The sequence below is a fragment of the Pinus tabuliformis genome, chromosome J, assembly GCF_031772625.1.
Source record: "Pinus tabuliformis cultivar Carrire ecotype Pingquan chromosome J, CPIR1, whole genome shotgun sequence".
NCBI lineage: Eukaryota > Viridiplantae > Streptophyta > Pinopsida > Pinales > Pinaceae > Pinus > Pinus tabuliformis.
The window spans coordinates 79,362,229-79,382,933 of record NC_142295.1 but is presented as its reverse complement, the minus strand read 5'-3'; the positions used below and the strand labels follow the sequence as shown (position 1 = coordinate 79,382,933).

Genomic DNA, 20,705 nt, shown 5'->3' with positions numbered 1-20,705 from the left:
TCTCCATATTTGTGGATGATATCCTAATAAAAGTGTTGAGTAAACTGTAATATTCCTAATGGAAATATACAATGTTAAACAAAGCAAACATAGCAGAAACACATACAAAAATTTACAACACATTTAACAACCGTAAATCTCCATGAACTGCGCTGATCTAAGCCATTTTATTAATAAATAAGAGGGTACAATGTGGTGCTGGAAAGAGTGCACCTGGGCTTGCTCAAGGCAAGCTAGCTAAGCCCAAATGAACAATAATAAATCCCTCTCAAATATGTTGTTGCTCTCTCCTGGTTCTGCATTGAAACTACCCAGAAAATACGATGTTGGCTGCAAAGAACAACTACTAAGGCCTCCTTGGATGCTCAGAAAATTCCTAGAAATTAACCCCAAGCTCTCCACCAATAACCCAAAAAAACCTACGAAGGAATTGGCCAAATATTAACCTTGGAATTTAGGCCCAATTTTCCCTTAGGGAATGTAGTCGCTAACTGAGTTGGGGCCCCTGTTTGACCCCTTAAATCTGCTCAAAAAACTTTGCCAAATTAATCTTGGCCTCTCCTCAATAAACATATGAAAACCGAGAAAAGGTTTGTCCTAGTTTTGACGCTCCAAAATTGACCCCCAATTGCTTGGGCCTCATCCATAAGCAGAAGATGTAACCTGTAGCAAATGTTGTGTTTGCTGCTCCGCCAAAATGTTGGAAAATCTCCCACGACACTTCCCTGGACTCCACTTCAACTTTCAGCCCCTATCTCTCTTCACTCCTTAACCTCCAAGTGTGCCTCCTCCAAGAACTACACAGACCTTGAGTTGTTGCTACCAATCCTCTCCACAAACTCGCACTCCCTGTTGTTGGGACGAACTGGTACAAGTAGGACTCTCTCCTTGAGCTGGCACTCGAAGTCCACTGAAGCAAGGGTTGAGATCTTCGCTCGGAGACACTCGTGTACTAAACAACACTGTAGACTTGGCTTCAGCTCAAACGTGCTATGTCAAAGACACAATTTATGAATAGATGAATGAATGACCAAAATGAGTGCCTCTTGTTCTATTTATCAAAGAGCCTCCAAGATGCCCATGTGGGCCCAACTCGATTTTCCATGCCAACTTCTCTCCAATAAGAGTGTCTTCCACATGTGGGCCATAATTCTCCATGAGGTGGCCCCAGGAACCACTAGAGCCGCAATATTTCCCTTCCTTCCTAATGTTTGGGCCCCCACTTAATCCTAAAATTCATGTGAGTCCTGTGAACCCACATCTCCTAAATACAAACATGAAATAAGACAAAATTGATATTTCCTTTAGCAATATTACTAAATGGAAATATCACATAAACTAGTGCACCTAACACAAAGAGATTCAAACCAAACACTTATTAACACAAAATTAATCCAAACCCAACAATATTAACATCAATTGATTAAACTAACTTAAACATATTGTCTTACCCTAAAACACTTGAATAAAAGTGAGATTATCACTACCTTACTAACTAATTGACTCACAAAAAATAAAGTGTAACCACCAAAATTTAAACCCAATTAAAAAATAACAAACTTCTCTACTTAATTATTCAAACTAAACTTAATTAACAAAATCAATTAAAATCTTTCAATATGATGAAATATTATTAATTAAATATGATGAAAGATTATTAATTAATAATGTTGGGAGCTTTTTGCAAATTGGATTCTATATGAGTTTAAGCGTACACTCCATTCATTTATGTTTTGAGTGGACACTTTGCTGGCATATAAAAGCCATAAAATTAAGATAATGTAACCATAAATTAATTAATTATAATGTAAATAAATTATAAATATATAAATGGTATTTTAAATATAATTATCTTTTTAAGCATAATTGCATATTAAATAAATAATTCACATTCAAACATTTGTATTTTTAATCCACTTTAAAATTTATTTATTAAAAAAGGCCAAATCAAAACCAGAGTGACCTGCAAGCTTCCTTCAATTGGATATTCTTTCTATTTTAACGGTCAGATTTCCCACACCCTATTCGAATTTCAAACCCCAAAATCTCTGTCCTTGTGTTCCTCCTCATTCTTCCGCAATTGCCGTTGAGACGGAAGGAGGGCCCTGCCTGCGCGCTCCACACTGAAAACAACAACACAAAAAACGCTCTAAATTTAACAACTCCGTCTACCTCGCCGTCTCGCTCGCTCCAATTGCCTTCCGTGTAAAGCAGGCCTCCAGATTTTTCCCGTCAAGAGACGGCATATTTTCCCCCGGCATTCGCCTTCTTCCGTACATGGAGCGTTTCGCCCTGCTTTCTGCCCGGCCGCGGGCGATAATGCTCGGGTTTGGACCCAGTTTTTGATTTCCGCTAGGTTTTATAATTTTATCAAACCCTCGTCTATTGGCTTCTTGCTGTTGGTACTCTTGTTCCGGTATGGTGCTTGCAGGAGATGGCATTGCGGCCACAGAGGAAGGGGAGGACTGGCTTCATTTTGATTTCCTTTAGTGCGGTGCTTTCTTCTTGCCAGAGGACGAAAGAAAGGCTTTTCTGGAGAGTTTGTGTTTAAAGGTTCACTTTCGAGGAGCTAAAATGGGGTGCTTTTTCGGATGCTTTCGTGTTAAAGATAAGGAGCGACCGCGCGGCAACGTTTCAGCTACTCTGCCGCCTGTCAAGAGCAGGGTACGGCTCTTGCTTTTGGCTTTCTTTTCTTTTGTATTGATGTAGCTTTAGAGGTCTCGATCTGTGTTTTTGTGGCCTGGAAATTTGTTTGAAGGCCGATGAGGTGCCGAGATCGCATTTTTAGTTGCTGGAAGCGCGTTGTTGTGGCTTTTGCAAGTTTGAGCCACTAGAGATGCATGCTTTTGCATTCTTACCGTGCAAATGGCATTTTTCTGAGCTTTTGAGCCTTTAGAACTGTATATTTTGGCGCTTTTCGCAGGAAAATCTCTTGCTGGAAAGTTCGTTCTATTTTGAATCCCTTATGCCTTCATTTCTTGCGCATGCTTAACTTTGAGAAGATTTAGAGGAACGGATTTTGCTTTTGTTTGCTATAGATCTATGTGAAGAAAGCCGGAACTGTTCTGAGCGATGCACATGGCTCCTTTCGTGGATTTGAATATCTTTGAAAGAATTTCAGCCGCTTTGACTGTGGATTTGAATCGCTTATTCGTAAATTCATTCAGAGGGCGATTTAAGCCGTTTTAAATGGCGGATTTCCGTTACATAGCAGCAATGTCTTCCCAGGGGAATTGTCAGCGATTTCCTTTCCTAAGTCTGTTATTCGGCATGCGAATTTCTCTCAATATAAATAAGCCGGCTGACTTATAACCTATACGGTTGCTTTTTATTCCGTGTTTAAGGCATATAAATTCTTTTCTATTGAACCATAGACTATGATATCTGTGAGGACTTGAAGCCTATTCGAACAGATAGAATCTTCTGCTTTGAGGAACAATCTTCCTGCGAATATTTAAGGAGAAGCGACGACTGTTTTGAGCTCTTAAATATTGTCATTCTTTTTATTCATATAATAAAATGTATTTCCTAGACATTCTATCAGAGAATTGAACCGGTTTACTTCAACTTTGCAATGCTTTCTCCAATGATAATCTGAGTACGCCATTGAAGATATTTAAAGTTACATCAGTATTTTTCGCTCATGTTAACGAAAATCACTTGCATCGCAATTCAGAATTTCGACGATTCTATCGTCGTTGTTTTCTTAGGGTTTGCAGTGTAAAATTTGAGGGCTATCAGTAGGTTAAAACATCAAATGTTTACCTGTTTGGTAAATGAAATTCGTCAGTAATATGAGATTCGAGGAGACCATGAATTTTCTTTAAGCCAAGCTGTTGTACATTTCAGGTTTTAGATCTGTCTCTTTAAAACCTTATAGATAAACACAATATATTATCCTCAGGTAGAAATTTCAATTTTTTCTATTGGCTTAATTTGCTATTTTATTCTATTTTTTAGCAGTGTCGTTCTGTTTGAATTAATATGCTATTAACCTCTATTTTTTGAATTACAACCTCATCGGTACACTGGTGTTTAAGTGGTGCTTAGAATATTGTTTGTATCAATTTATTCAGGAACTTCTGATTGCAAATAACCAGTCTCAGTCTGGCCGTTTCAGTGGTTCTTCCCAAGACACTGTTGGATCTTCACCCTTCCTCACAGGCAAGTATTATGATTGCTCCAGAACGTTCTACACATCTCTGTTTCATGATCTTTGTACATAATTTGCCCTTCTGATCAAAATTTTGCTTATTTCTTTAAAATAGCATTATCAGAGTGCACAGAACGAAAGAAAACAGAAAATTTATGTCGAAGGAATAATAGCATAAAGTGGACATCGCAGTTGATTGCCCCTGCCGAAGTTTCTGCTGTTCCAGAGCCCAAGGTTTCATTAAATGGTCCGAGTCCTGAATTTGTCCCACCTGGCACGCCTCCCCGTAGTTTGGCGAAGGCTAGGAATCTTCGCGAAGAGGAGGACAACAGGGAGTTCAATGATGAGGTCTGTTAATTTTTTCAGAATTCCTTGGTTTATATCAATTGATTAAGAGGAAATCGTCAACATTTTGTATGTATTTTGCCTCATCTCAAATTATTGTTAGCACTGTTGTTTCTGCATGACATTGCTAGCACTGTTTTCAATAAAACACCGTTTGTTAGGTTTGATTCGATAATTGTAACTAATTGTTTTTATCAAATTAGGTTTAGGTATTTTCTAAGTCATCTGTAGAATAAGGATAATCCGCCATTTTTCAACAGGTGAAGTACCTTAAGTCATGTGGAACACTTCTGAGAACTCCATCTGAGATTCGTGAAGCATCTATAAGGCAAAGAACTCCATTTGAATATGATAAGAATGTCAATTCTGAATGGCACTCATGGTTTCCTCATCCTCCAGTCCGAGAAATTCAGTGGGATGGTCCACCTGGAGAGTCTCCCACACCACCTGCTCATCTGCATGAGGAACTTTGCAAGATTCCCACTCCAAATTCGATATTGCATGTTCCAAAGCAGCCTTCTACAAGGTTAAAAATTTCCAAGTTTTTCATACTTCTTTGGGGATACTTTCATAGTTGAATTGCTAATGGTTGCTCCTAATGTGCAGGTTTGAAGATAAAATGCATCAAAACGAGGATAATGAATATACCAAACAAGATTATGGACATTTAGGAAACAGAGAAGAGAAGACTGCACACGGGGATGTTAAATCCTCTTCATCAGCAGGGTCCTACTTTGTTAGTGAAAATGAAGATCATTTCCAACCAATAAGTCCTATGTCATCTAAATTGCTTGAACCTATAGTTCATAAGCACTCGAGATATGGTGATTACCTGACTGTTGAAGAGGACAGTGATTCGTTCTCGGATGCAGGGTCAATTGCATCCCGTGATTCAGCAGCCAAGCATGAGAACATAAGTTTCAATCAGTTTGATTCGGAAGCTAGTCTAGAACCACAAACCCCTCCTCTCTTCAAGTCAACTTATTCCCCACAGTCTACTCCTTTAAGGCTTACAGGTAACATGAACACTCCATGGACAGGATGTGCAAAGACTCTCGAGAATGCAGGTGTGAACAAAAATGCTAGAATCCGTTCACAATATGTATATCCTGTTCTAAATCCTGTTGAAAACCTATCACAGTGGAAGGAACTTAAAAAAGGGGTTCTCAAGGATTGTGAGCCAAAGAGCAAATCATGGTCTGATATTCTACAAACACCAGGATCAAAAGGGGCAGCCACAGATAATGGTACCCCAAAACTTCCTTGTAGCTATTCAATCTCAAGAGCAGATTCAATGAGTAAAGAGAATTTTCTGAGTGAAGAAGAGGTTAAACTCACGCCTGATTCTTTGGATGTAGTTGATGAACTGAGCCAAAAGAGAAAACATGTTACCATCACTCCTGATCCAGTTTCTAAAACACCTAAATCAGCAGGGCAATTTCATCATATCCCTGAGGAGACACCACCATCACGTATACTGCATGTGAATTCTAGCCTATCTCACTGGCTGAAAACACCACAAATTGAAGACGGCAATGTTGGACAGTCTAAAGGGATGTCGGGACCATATGCTAATCAACAGTTTGAAACTCCAAACTCAGAAGCTAAAACATCATGCATCTTGTCACCTTCCAGTTCAAGCCCGAGAGTTCGACAGATGCTAAGCTCACCTTCAAGTAAAAGTATTGACGACAAACCTATATTAGGAGCCTTATCGATTCAGCAGTTACAATATACATCCCCGGCAAGATCATCACCATCAAGTAAAACTAGTGGAGATGATGACAGACCTATTATAGGGATGGTTGCAGCTCACTGGAATGATAAGCAAAGTACGTCTCCCAAGTGGTGGGATGGAAAGGGAATACCAAACTCAACAAATAAATATAAAGAGGTATGTTTGGTTTTCTTCTTATTTAAGTCTGGCGGGCTGGGGGAATGGTTAAGCCATACTACTTGGTAGTCTGTGTCAGTATGGACAAAATTTATTCAAGAATTTTCTCCTGACTGTTTTGCAGGATCAGAAGGTAAGTTGGCACACTACACCTTTCGAAGAGAGATTAGAGAAGGCACTCTCCAATGAAGGCGGATTCGAGAGGTACCCTCAGCACAATTAAACATTCATGCCTTTATTTTTATTTGAAGTAATCTCATTTCTTTCTGAATCGTCTTGTATTTTTGGGATTTTTACAGCCGAGTTTTATGTTGAGCTTTTTCACTAGTGTTTGAGTCTGGGTCATGGGGTTGGAATAATCTACTTTTGTTTTTATTGAATGTTGGTGACTAATGGTTATGTCACTGCAGGAAAACTTTTTCTGGAAAACCTATCAATTTTGATGAATGCGAGGAAAGTGATACTGCAGCATCATAGCCAGTTGTTCATTAGCTACTGTGAGCATATGTAGCTATAGTCCATAGTTTTCATACGTTGTCCATCATGTTTGCACGTGATCTCAATCTCTTGACTGGAATGGAAATTTCACAATTTCTCTGAAGACTGTATTGAAATGAGAGGTTTCAAAGAGAGGCCTTTCAAGGTTGAACCGCTGGATTGTGATAAGGGCTGTAGCATTATATTTTTGAGGTAATTCTATAGGTTGTATATAGAGAAGATCTCTTTTCTCTATGGAGTTTTCTTTGTAATTGTCACCTGTAATAATGGCAGCTTCTATTTCAATTTTACATTCAAGGTATTTTTTTCCCATTCAACCAGCAATGCCAGTGCTTCCTCCATTTGCGCATAATTTGGAAGCTACTTCTGCTTACTTTACTCTCTCTTTTCTGTATGTTTTAGTTTCCTGCACTCATAAACCAGTCAATGAGTTTAAATGTTCATTTGAGAGTAGGTTGCCCAGCTTTTATCAGTATAACATATGTTTCAGTTTTGCAAGTCTTCTATTTCGTAAATGCAAGCGAATTTTGTTAATCTGCTTGGTCAAATATAGAACATTGTAATGTTCTACTATAAATAATTTAGCTTGCCAAATTTTTAATGCCTGCTGCTGCTTTTGGAGATGCATGATGTGTGTGAGAGATTATACATATGTATTTTTATGATTGACCAAGATGTTAATGTCCAAATGTACACATTAAAAACTAATGCATGGTTAACATATCGTTGAAGTTTGAGACCACACGCTTTACAACTTATCATGCAATCGATTTTACTTAATTGTGATGTGTTTTATTTACATTGTGAATAAAAGCAAAAATTATTTATGGTTATTTTTAAATAATAAAATTTAATTTAATTAGATTATAAAAACGACATCTTTTGTTTTGGTGATCTTAAGTTAGCTTATTCGAGCATCCATTCTTTGTTTGGACAAATCCTATCCAATGAGATGATAATACCTAGATCAAGATCCCTCATCTAACTATTTATCCACTCCACTGCCAACTTTGAATCCTTGAAAATTTGTTGCTCTAAGAGACCCCTTTCCACTATTATCCCAACTAAAATGAGGATCACTTTGACCTCAAACATTTTGTTGTTCCCATACCTCAAAACCACAAGTTGAAGTTCAATATTGATTCTCCAAAAATGTATTGTACTCTCACTCAACACCTACATGAATTCCCCACATAAGCACCAAGATTGATTCTTATCGGTGTGTTCAACCTCCACTTGCCTCATAATTTTGATAGGAATTTCTTTCTTAAGTCAATCATATATGAATATTGAATTTTGTAGAAAATCTAAAGGGGAGAGTCCATTGAAACTTCATTACTTGCTTTGGACAAAGCTCAACAAACAATTAATTGTAGAGCATATATCCTACCACTAGGCTCCTAGTTGATGCAATAGACTAGACTTCTAAAGAAAAATGGCATCCTGCAAGCATATGAGCCATTGATTTGGAGGCACTTCTACACATGGAGCACCAACCAAGACCAAATGATCTTTTAAGTAGAACATACATGTAAGGACCTAGTTAGATAGAGTCATTCATGAGAAGAGCCTTGTTTAATCAATGGCCCAATTTTCCATGCCTTTTTTCACCATTGTTGGATGATGGGGGCTTGCCCATAAGAAAACATTGCATCTATCCTAACCATATCGTATAAAACCCCCTAACAATGATCCTCTTCCCCTTTGAGGGCTATAAAAGTTTATGACAACCTATGAACTAATCCAATCCAACTCATTCTTCTACTTCCTCCAAATGTTTTATGTGCTCTACGTCCTCCCACCACCCTCCCCAAAAATTTGAGGGTACCAACATATTCACATTTGCCAAGGTTGACATATTGTAGTTCCTTAATTTAGAATGCAAACCATCAAACTTGTATTCATTCTCACATGCAATTTGTGGATCAACACCAAGGTACCCTTTCCAACTTTCCAAGCAAGCTATTTTCCCTCACTCAAGAAAGCTTGAACCAATACTTTACGCATCTCTTGTAGGGTATCTAATCCACTCTCCCATTAACTATGGAAGAAAAATGACATCCTACAAGCATGTGAGCCATTTATTTGAAGGCACTTCTACACATGGGGCACCAACTGAGGCCTTCAAGTGATCTTTCAAGTAAAACATCCCATGTAAGAACCTAGTTGGATAATTCCATCCATGAGAAAAACCTTGTTTAAGTAATGGCCCAATTTTTCGTTCCTTCTTTCACCGTTGTTGGATGACGGAGCTTGTCCATAAGAAAACATTGCTTCTATCCTAACATTATTGTGTAAAACCCCCTAAAAGTTGATGACAATCTATGAACAAAAGCATCTTATGTCTCTGCTTCTTAATCCAAAAGCTTTAGGTGCTCTACCTCCTCCCATCCTCACCAAAAATTTGAGACTACCAACATATTCACATATACCAAGGTTGACATATTGTAGTTCCTTAATGCAAACCATCAAATGACTTATATTCATTCTCATAAGCAATTTGTAGATCAAGACCAAGGTGCCCTTCCCAACTTTCCAAGCCAGCTAGTTTCCCACAATCGAGAAAGCTTGAGTCAATGCTTTCCACATCCCTTGTTAGGGTTTCTAATCCACTCTACCATAAAGGATGGATATATTTCCTCACAATCACCTTCTTCCACAACTCTTCACTAATCATCATCTTTCCTAAGCTTTTTGCAACAAGAGTCGTCCCAAAATGTTGTTGAGCCCCCATGCCCTAACCTTCTTCGTCTTTTGCTACCCTGTCCCATCTTACTAAAGCCATCTTCTCTTTTCTCCTTCCCTATCCAAAGATCTCACATGATTTTGTGCAAAACCCATTTGGGATGGAAGCCAAGGATTGCCTCTAATAACACCTTTGCTAGGGTTAATCTTCCCTAAGAGAGCCATCTTGTATACCAAGATGTGATCTGTCTTTTATTATTCCACAGCCAACCCCTATTCCCATACTCAATGGCATAGGAATGTGCATGTGAATGCTCGTAGGATGATGGATTGGGGAAATCCTTGTGTTGTTTGTATTGCATAGCATCATTGTTTCCTGTCAAATTTATATATTTGTGTATATGTTGATTGGATGAGAGAATCCCATGGTCTATATGTTGTATAATATAGAGCCTCGACGGATTGCAAGTATAATGTTTGACCCTATTAGAGAGTCAAGTGGTTTGATAATTGCTTGTTGTAGGTGTTGATTTTTTGCATGATTAAGTGAATGTTGGGTGTAGCATTGTAGTGGAATGGGTATGTGTTAAGATTGCATGCATGTCTTTGATGCATTTACAAATGCGATTATTATACATTATAAAGAGGACAAATGATGATAATTGACCTTTTGAGACTACATACTCCATTGATTGATTGCCTTGGTGAAGAGGCTGAACTTAATGGCTATTGTTGGCCTTAGTAAGACGACTATTATTTTAAAATTTATAATGTTGATTGGAAAAGAAGGCTGATTTTAAACTGATAATAATAGCCTCGGTCAAGAGGTTGATTTTGAGTTAATGTTGAGTTTGGTAAAAGAATCCCTTTGGTCAATGCTTGCTTTGCTTAAATAGAGAGAGTTTTTAAAGCTCTAATTTTATTTAACATTTGACAATGCATGTTATGTCCATAACTGGGTGGACAAAAGTATGACAACCCAGTGTTTGGTCCATGGGATAATGGACAAGGCTATGGCAGTCATGGAAATGACAAAGGAAGTTCTCTTGACCTTATTTATATATGTGATATGTTCATGATAATGCTAATGTTTATATGCCTATATAAATGCCATTGTGATTAGCAAGTTTTGTTAGGAGTCATTCTTGTGTAAGGATGACGACTTGTATTTGTTTAATGCGAGTCGGGGTGACATGAGAAGTTGTCCAACATTATTCTTGGTTGTGTGAGGAATCAATTGGGCAAGAATTAGCCTTGGCTGATTGATGATCTTATTGTCATAAGAATATGGCTTTTATATGCTCATGTTGTATCGTGCAAATGACAAGGAAATGTTGACGGTGGTGTAACAACAAGGAGTTGTTGAGAACACTTGATAAATGGGCTTTGTTAATGACGTGTGTGTGAGTGTTTGAGCACCTTGAAAGGACACATCAAGAGGGGAGCATGGGAATTTTCTAGTCTGGGTGAAGGAAGTTGGTTGCAGGACAAACAAGAAACAACTTGATGATATCAAAGTGTGCAACAAAAGCATCAAGAAGACTACAAAGGAGCCACATAAAGTGGTTTATCCAAGGATAATTTCCATGTTTATTTAGTTGTTGGGAAAACAATTGTATATGTGAACTACAATTGTAATCACGTTGTAAATATAAAACTCTAACTCATTTATGCTTGGGTTAAGCATGTTTTCTTTATGTTCAGTCATAGAACACCGAGGACAATGTTACTCTAAGGGGGTGGGATTGTGACATCCCTTGTAGGTTAATTTCCCTTGTAAAACACTTTCCTTGTAATTATGTAACTATAAAATTTAAAATGGCTGAGAGAGGGACACATATTCCAATGCTTAAGGAGGGAGATTGCTTGAGGCCTTGGTTGTTTTAAATATCAATCAAGGGATGACTAAGTGGTTTTTAATAACGTAGATGGTGTATTAAATTCAGTTGAAAAGGACATGCCCATGTTCTTGTTGGGAAAAAATTCCAAGCCAAGAAAGGACAAAAAATTAATGAAGAAGTATGGGTTGTGCTGGCCACGAGGGCATGAAAAGATAGACGATTGGTCTATGGAAAATGACGAGAAGGCACTCCTCGAGGTAGTTAGAACAACCACAAGAAGTGGAGGTCAGAAACGTCTGGTGAATCTTACTTGTTTCATATGCATAGTGAAACAAGGGAGGCTAAGAGGCTCCTGTTGGAAATCGAAGCGATGCATGATTTGCATACGCACAGGCAGAAGACTCTGTGCATACAGAGGAAGTAATTGGAGACCAAGAGGCTCCTGTTAAGTGATGAAAGGCGAAGATGTTCTTGGTAACATTCTTTAATTCGGAAGGGGCAAAGTCAACATAGGGGAAAGAAAGCAAGAAATTCTTCACTAAGAGGAAGGAAATACAAAGAGGAAACTCGTTAAGGAGGGAGAAGTCAGATTGAAAACTGACTCGCTGATGAAGCCAAGGGGGTTTACTGGTTGAGGATAAAGAGTAGTGGCTTGCCAAGGACTGAACAAGCCACTAAGAGTGGTTTGCCTTGGACTGAAGAAACCATTGGGAAGCTTGTGGACTGATGAAGGTATTGGCCAGGAGACGGAGATACTCAGGTACTTGGGGTGACTAAGTAAACACCAGGTGTGGCCCTAGGCTAGGAACATTGGTGCTTGAACTCCTTAAAGAAATACCTAACAAGGGTGATCTCTGTGCTCCCATGATAGTTTTTCCACCTGAGGAACCTTCCAATGTTAAGCTCCCATTTACTTGTTGTTGCCTGAGGACTGAAGAAACCACCGAGTGTGGCTTGCATTAGGAAACCACCGAGAAGCTTGTGGTTTGAAGAACCTATTGATTTATCAGTAGCTTGCCACTAAAGAACCTTCTAATATTTGCATATTAAGCTCTCCTCCTCTTGTAAGTGAGTAACGACTTGTCTAGGGCTAAAGAAACCACTAAGAGTGGCTTGCCTTAGGACTGAAGAAACCACTAAGAAGCTTGTGGTTTGAAGAACGAATAATTAGTAGCTTGCCACTAAAGAACGTTCCCATGTTTGCATGTCAAGTGCTTCTCCTCCGCTAATCGAGTAGTGGCTTGCATAGGGATGAAGAAACCACCAAGTGTGGCTTGCCTTAGGAGTGAAGAAACCATTGGGAATCTTGTGGTATGAAGAACCTAGTGATTGATCAATAACTTGCCACTAAAGAACCTTCCCATGACATAATAAGATTTCTCTCCTGGTTCAAATATGTGATGAAACTGATCAAGATCAGGATCTATGATGTGACAATGGGAAGTTGTTGAGAGTAGTTGAGGAGAGTAAGTCCTTATGCATTTGGTTATTTAATTGGCTAGTGGGTAAAGGTGGGTTACCTTAGAGGCCTTGTTTCATCTAGAATTATTAACCTTACGTGGTTTAACACTCCATCCTCAAGCTCTAGGATCTAGCTGGGGGGCGACAATTGCAAGAAAGACTTGGTTGTAGCTCATCTAAGGTTGGGTGGAGAGTTGAAGACTTGGATGCAACTCGTCTAAGGTTGGTTGGAGAGTTAAATATACTCTTGTGTCTTTGTGCATGTGATTACCATATCTCTATTTATTGTGGTGAAATAATGTCATGGTTATGTTAAAGAGTGTTGTTTTCCTGCATGAATGAGGAATATCAATATCTTATGTAAAGATTTCAAGGAATGGTTCATTTCATGTGGATATTCTGAGCTTGAAATTAACCTAGGAATGCTTAAGCATGAAGAGACGAGAATATTTGTTAATGATTAAATAAATGCATTAACATGTTTGGATATTTGATCACTATATTGATAAATTGTTCATGTTAACAATAATAAGGAATTTGATTTTTCCTTTAGAAGTGCTTCATGAATAATTTCCTAGGAATGGGTTTGTCCTTGTCTCCATCCTGAGCCTACAAATTGGTCTAAATGGCTTGGGTATGAAGAGATGGATTAATCTATGTTAATCAATGAATGACTGCATCCAAATGTTTTGGCTATCATGTCGGTATTTGTCCATAAGCTCAGAAGAGATAGCGTAATTACTTATATACATATGTGTACACATATGCATATATATGTACAAACAATGGATTAAAGGCCATGGCTGAGTCTCAGTAAAGCTTAGGAGGGATAACCTCAGAAGAGCTTGCTTATACCCTTGTATATTTATAGACTACATGTCAGTGGCCTTGGCAAAGACTCTTATATGTGTGATAACAATTACTAAGCGTGGGGCTAAAATTCTTAAATCTGAAGCATAGGACTTCGGAAGGAAATGGCTTAACCCTCTTCTATCCTATGACCAGGTGCAGTGATCTAACGCTTAAACAATGGAGAGATCCAAGTCATCGAGAGATGAACACCTATAGCCACCCACGTGTCCTGAAGGTTTGGTACCCCATATATTTCGACGAGAGGTTGAGCAAGTCCTATTGGGATTGAAGTGGCAGGACAATGTGGTAGGGTGGGGTCAGATGTTAAGTGTTTGGCGCATCAAGGTGGAGAACCCCCGAATCACACATAATGTGAAAAGCTATGAATTGCAGTGGTTCAAAGAGCTATGTGGGACCTAGGCCGTGTGAAGGGTGTGACGATGGATGACATCACCCCGACATTTAGGACCAATGATGTCACCTTGGACCCCAAATATTTTGGACAAAGGGCATGGTAGGACTCTCGGGACTTAAGTCCCATGTTTGCATGTCAAGCGCTTCTCCTCCGCTAATCGAGTAGTGGCTTGCATGGGGATGAAGAAACCACCAAGTGTGGCTTGCCTTAGGAGTGAAGAAACCATTGGGAATCTTGTGGTATGAAGAACCTAGTGATTGATCAATAACTTGCCACTAAAGAACCTTCCCATGACATAATAAGATTTCTCTCCTGGTTCAAATATGTGATTCTATGTGATATAAACAACCCATGCGATGAAACTGATCGAGATCAGGGTCTATGATGTGACAATGGGAAGCTATTGAGAGTAGTTGAGGAGAGTAAGTCCTTATGCATTTGGTTATTTAATTGGCTAGTGGGTAAAGGTGGGTTACCTTGGAGGCCCTGTTTCATCTAGAATTATTAACCTTACATGGTTTAACACTCCATCCTCAAGCTCTAGAATCTAGCTGGGGGGTGACAGTTGCAAGAAAGACTTGGCTATAGCTCATCTAAGGTTGGGTGGAGAGTTGAAGACTTGGATGCAACTCGTCTAAGGTTGGGTGGAAAGTTAAATATACTTTTGTGTCTTTGTGCCTGTGATTACCATATCTCTATTTATTGTGGTGAAATAATGTCATGGTTATGTTAAAGAGTGTTGTTTTCTTGCATGAATGAGGAATATCAGTATCTTATGTAAATATTTCGAGGAATGGTTCATTTCATGTGGATATTTCTGAGCTTGAAATTAACCTAGGAATGCTTAAGCATGAAGAGACAAGAATCTTTGTTAATGATTAAATAAATGCATTAACATGTTTGGATATTTGATCACTATATTGATAAATTGTTCATGTTAACAATAATAAGGAATTTGATTTTTCCGTTAGAAGTGCTTCATGAATAATTTCCTAGGAATGGGTTTGTCCTTGTCTCCATCCTGAGCCTACAAATTGGTCTAAATGGCTTGTGTATGAAGAGATGGATTAATCTATGTTAATCAATGAATGACTGCATCCAAATGTTTTGGCTATCATGTCGGTATTTATCCATAAGCTCAGAAGAGATAGCGTAATTACTTATATACATATGCGTACACATATACATTTATATGTACAAACAATGGATTAAAGGCCATTGTTGAGTCTCAGTAAATCTTAGGAGGGACAACCTCAGAAGAGCTTGCTTATACCCTTGTATATTTATAGACTACATGTCAGTGGCCTTGGCAAAGACTCTTATATGTGTGATAACAATTACTAAGCGTGGGGCTAAAATTCTTAAATCTGAAGCATAGGACTTCGGAAGGAAATGGATTAACTCTCTTCGATCCTATGACCAGGTGCAATGATCTAACGCTTAAACAATGGAGAGATCCAAGTCATCGAGAGATGAACACCTATAGCCACCCACGTGTCCTGAAGGTTTGGTACCCCATATATTTCAACGAGAGGTTGAGCAAGTCCTATTGGGATTGAAGTGTCAGGACAATGTGGTAGGGTGGGGTCGGATGTTAAGTGTTTGGCGCGTCAAGGTGGAGAACCCCCGAGTCACACATAATATGAAAAACTATGAATTGCAGGGGTTCAAAGAGTTATGTGGGACCTAGGCCACGTGAAGGGTGTGACGATGGATGACATCACCTCGACGTTTAGGACCAATGGTCACCTTGGACCCCAGATATTTTGGACAAAGGGCATGGTAGGACTCTCAGGATTTAAGTCACGGGGTGACTTGGCACGTGTGGCCTATTCAGTGGGGAAAAGTGTCACGTGACGTAAATGCTTTTATGTATAAGTCAAGGGGGCGATTAAGCTTTGTCGCAAGGTGTATATTGCCACATAGCCTCGGAAGGTTGTCCCCAACAATTTCAATGGGAGACAATAATGAAACCCACCAGGATTCTATTCCCAGGGTGATGTGCCATGGAGGGCCCGCATCCGCATACATTGTATATGCTACATATTGTTGAGAAATCTAGGGTATGGATAGTTAAAAGATTTCTTTGCTTGATAATTGCTTGTGATATACTTTTACTTCTTAGCTTAGTCTTTTCTTATTTATGTTATTATTGTGTTCTCTTTATCAAGACAATTACCAGTATGCACAATAAAAGACAAGTGACACAGTATGTAGGCTTCTCAGCCAGGGCCAAAACCTCTCACCTTTTGAGAGAAAAACTCGATCAAAATTCTTCTTCTAGATCTTCAATTGATAAATACCAAGACCATGACACAAACCCTTGACTCTAGTATCCTCCCAAGAACCTTGTCACTAACCTTGATGCTTTGTTGCTTCCCTTCCTCGCCTTTCCTCTTGATCTTGAACTACTCTCCTCAGCTCCTTCTAGAGAAATTCGGTCTCTATCCTTCACACTCCTTCTTGACTTCTTCTAGAGAAACTCGGTCTCTAGGATATCACTGGCTTCCTCTAAAGAATCTTGGTCTCCTAGAAGAATCCTTCCTTCGTTTCCCTAGGAGAAACTTCTCCTTCGCTACCCCATAAGAAGCCTCCTCTTTGCTACCCAGAAGAATCTCTTCTTCGCTGCCCAGAAGAAACCTTCTTCTTCGTTGGTCCAGAAGAACCCTTCTTCGCTGCCCCAAAAGAAACTCTTTCATTGCCCTTCCTTCGCACTTCCCTTCTGCCTCTTCTTCGCACTTCTGTTTCACCTTTACTTCGCACTTTTCCTTCACCAAATTCAAGTCGAGTCGCTTGATTGAATGTGTGTCTTTAAGTGAGGCCAAGTTGGGCTATTTATACACCTCCACACATGTCCTTTAGGATACTTTACATAGACAAGATTGACTCTTTTACAAAGTGTAACATGACTTCATTACATGACAATGACTCTAATATTTTATGACTAGATGACAAATAAATCCTAAAGACTCTCAATGGGAGTCTTGACTCAAAACAAAATCCATTTCTCATGAAACCCATGAAGCAAGTCAATATAATAAATTTATTTTTTTTATTTACATCTCATTACATAAAATAATATTTACATGTCATTATGCAGATCGAACCTAGTTACACTTTTCAACACTCCCTCTTAACTAGGGAGGTATTCATAATGGTAATTGGAATTTCTCAATCTAAAGAATCTCTCATAAGAAGAATTCAGATTTGTAACTCATTTGTATAGCATCATATCAACCAACATTGTTACATAGCAAGGCCTTGACTAACAACTCCATCTCTCCACAAGATCTGAGCTTAATGCTGGTGAGACCAATGATTTATAGACACACTCATCATTGTCTCTCTCAGAACATACCCCACCTGGGTTCTCTCAGGGTATGCTCCATGAGGACTATTCTTATCTTGGACTCCCCAGTCCTCAAAGAATATTGGTCCTCCATGACTACTCTTTCATGGGATGCCCTATCTCATCCCCAAAGAGTATCGGATGCCAAATGATTACACAATCCTCCATTTTGTCTTCCCAGGTGAAGACCAGAACGACATGTCTATCTCTCCTTTTCAAACCAGGAGGACATATTCCATTAAAGGAATGTACTCATTCCTATCACAAAGGAATGTACCTAAGCTCCCTGCTTAGGAATTTTCCAAGTTTCTTCCAAGTAAGAAACTTCTTTTCAGGCTCCCTCTTAACCAAGGACCTATCACAACTCCTCATGTGGAGATCTTGAAACAACTAGCTTCTTGAGGAGCTCCTTCCTTTGATGTCATGAATTTGTTCTTCGTTAAAGAGTCTTCATCTTTGGGAACTTCTACATAAGGACACAAATCATCCATCACTTTTATCCATGAGTTAGTCATGTCCTTAACTCATTAGAAAGTGATCCATCAAATTTTCCATATGGCTTTGCTTCATGTCATTTTGCTTTCATGCCATATTTTTTGGAAGGACATTACATCCTTCTATATGGTTTGCTTGGAATTCATCCACATATTTCCCTTTGGTAGTCCTACATAAGCCCATCCAGATATTAGTTCAAAAATAAATGAACACTTTAAATCAAAATTACCTTTGTGATGATCTTTCACCATGACATCTTCCTATAGGTATCAACATCCTGCATGCATATTGACACATCTCCCATTGATATCCATTGTCAAGGGTCTCTATCTTTTTCCAACTTCCATCAGAGTCTTCACATCCTTCCGGGAGATCTTCTAGTCAAATCTTCTTGGACTTCGGATGTTGAATGCCTTCTACCTTCGTTGCATATTATCACGATCTCTTCCTATCTTTTCTCACACACTTCATTCCCAGGAGCTTCCAATCAGAGTTCCTTAATTGTAGTCAACTTCCTTATGATTCATATGAGAACATATTATGTTGATTTCATCTAGTGCGATTTATGCTTTTTCTGCAATCTTTTGGAGGAGGAGATTCCTTCTTCTCTTGATCATATTTCCCAAGAGAGTGATCCATATTATCTACAACCATATGACATGACTATCAAAATATCCTATGTAAGCATACTATAGGTTTTAACCTCGTACAAAAATTATCTGCATACGAATTCTAAAACACAGAAAATAAACAATGCGAGAGCATAACACATATACACAGAGATTTTCCCCTGGATCCCAAAATCGGGACTACCAGCTTGATTTTTCATTATGTTCCTTTCAATGTTACAATACATATATAGACATGCTGAAGCATCCAATACCATGGACCGAAAACCATCGCGCCCAAAACCATGTGCAAAAACCATGCACAAAACCATAGGTAGGTTCGCCCACCTAATATAACACAACCCAACAAATACATACCTCATCTTCCTTTCGGTCATCTAGACTTCATGTAGTGGCTTTATTCGAAAGAACTTTATCCTGCTTTCTTGTTATGTCATCATACCATCATCCCTTGAATCCCATGAATTGGAATTCCTGATGAAACATTTGCTTCCTTTCTAGATCAATGAATCCTTTGATGAGGATTCCATCAGAGAAACTTGAGGATGTTTCATATCCTCACCTGACATATGTTTTCTTTATTGACTATGATGATCCCAGTCGATGATGACCTTTGTTTCTTTCTATAAGTATCAATGAGGTTTTTCCAAGAGCTCCCATTCTTTGTAATCAGTAGAATTTGTACTAGACATATTTTTTGCTTCCCATGTCACGAGCTCTTACTTCTAATGCTTCTATCATGGTGCTATTTCTAATCTGATGCATTCTATTTTATTTACACTGCATCCTATCTATAACTTACAAGTGAAAAGTACCTTCTAGTGAAGAAGATCATCTCAATCATAGTAGAGATCTTTTCGCTTCTTCTTTCTTAAGCCTCTTTGTCTCAGGTTTTTTCACTTCCTTAGTAGAATAGTCTTCTTCCATGTCCCTCTTACGTTTAGGACAGTCTTTTCTATAGTGCCCAAGATTTTGACAACCATAGCATCTTTCCTTAGCCATGTTTTTCTTTTTCTTTGGAGTACCAAACTTTCCAAATTTTCCTTTTCGTCTTGTCACTAATTGTTCCCGTCTATCTGATTTTTTGTCACTTTCTTTCTTCATCCTTTCTTTGTTTGCTTGCAAAGAGACCATAATTTGATAGCTTCCTCTTCATCAGTAGATATGAGGTTACCTTGTTTATTAGTTAGTGCATTTAGAATAACGGAGATCATTTCTTTCTCAGATACCATCTCTCCTAGATCCTGCAATTGACCTTTTATTTGAGATGCTTTTGAAAGACATGACGATATCCCTTCATCCTTTGACACCTTCAATTTGTATAGATCAGATCTAAGTGATATGGTCTTTCCTATCGTTCTTTCAGAGAAAATTTCTACCAACTTATCATAAATTTCTTTAGATGTCTCCAGCTTGGCTACATAGGAAAGTAGAAGACCTTTGATGGATTCCTTGAGAATCTTTTGAGCCTTTAGATCCCTTTCCATGTACTCAGATAATGCTTGTTCTTCGGATGGCTTGAATACTTTTCCATGAACATGATCAATGACTTCATTTACTTCGAGGACTATGTCTATTCTTATTTTCCATTCAAGGAAGTTTGATATCCCAACCAACTTTTGGTTCTCCTTGAAACATGAAGTCATTTTTACTAGATTGGATTATAATAAAAAGGTACTTACTTGTGAAGATCGAATCTTCAACTTGATGATGAACTTGTTGCTTCTTACTTTGAATCTTTAAGAAGATTCTTACTTCGGCGAGGGAAGATTGCCTTCTATTTTGCTTCAATAGAGAGAAGATTGCCTTTCGATCTAATATTCCTTAGATTTGAAGAGATTCTACTCCTTTGATGATGTATAAGTGATGATCTCTGAAGTGCTTCTAGGGTTTCGGTTTGATGATGATCTAGATATCTTGCTTGGTGTTCTTTGACTTTCTTTGATGTCTACTTGCTTTGACTTCCCCTTCGTGTCTTCAGCATCTAAGCTCTGATACCATGTTAAGAAATCTAGGGCATGGATAGTTAAAAGATTTCTTTGCTTGATAATTGCTTGTGATATACTTTTACTTCTTAGCTTATAGTAT

The 20,705-nt window shown here is 38.5% G+C and overlaps 1 protein-coding gene across 1 annotated transcript; it reads left to right on the top strand.

Annotated features, from left to right (window-relative positions):
• The first annotated feature begins 2,007 nt into the window (after positions 1–2,007).
• LOC149225601 (uncharacterized) lies at positions 2,008–7,180 on the top strand. Its single transcript, XM_089377190.1, has 7 exons — positions 2,008–2,664; positions 4,077–4,164; positions 4,269–4,501; positions 4,759–5,024; positions 5,105–6,392; positions 6,517–6,596; positions 6,803–7,180. The coding sequence occupies exons 1-7, from the start codon at positions 2,575–2,577 to the stop codon at positions 6,867–6,869; spliced, it is 2,112 nt and encodes a 703-aa protein (XP_089233316.1). The 5' UTR covers positions 2,008–2,574; the 3' UTR covers positions 6,870–7,180.
• The last annotated feature ends 13,525 nt before the right edge of the window (positions 7,181–20,705 follow it).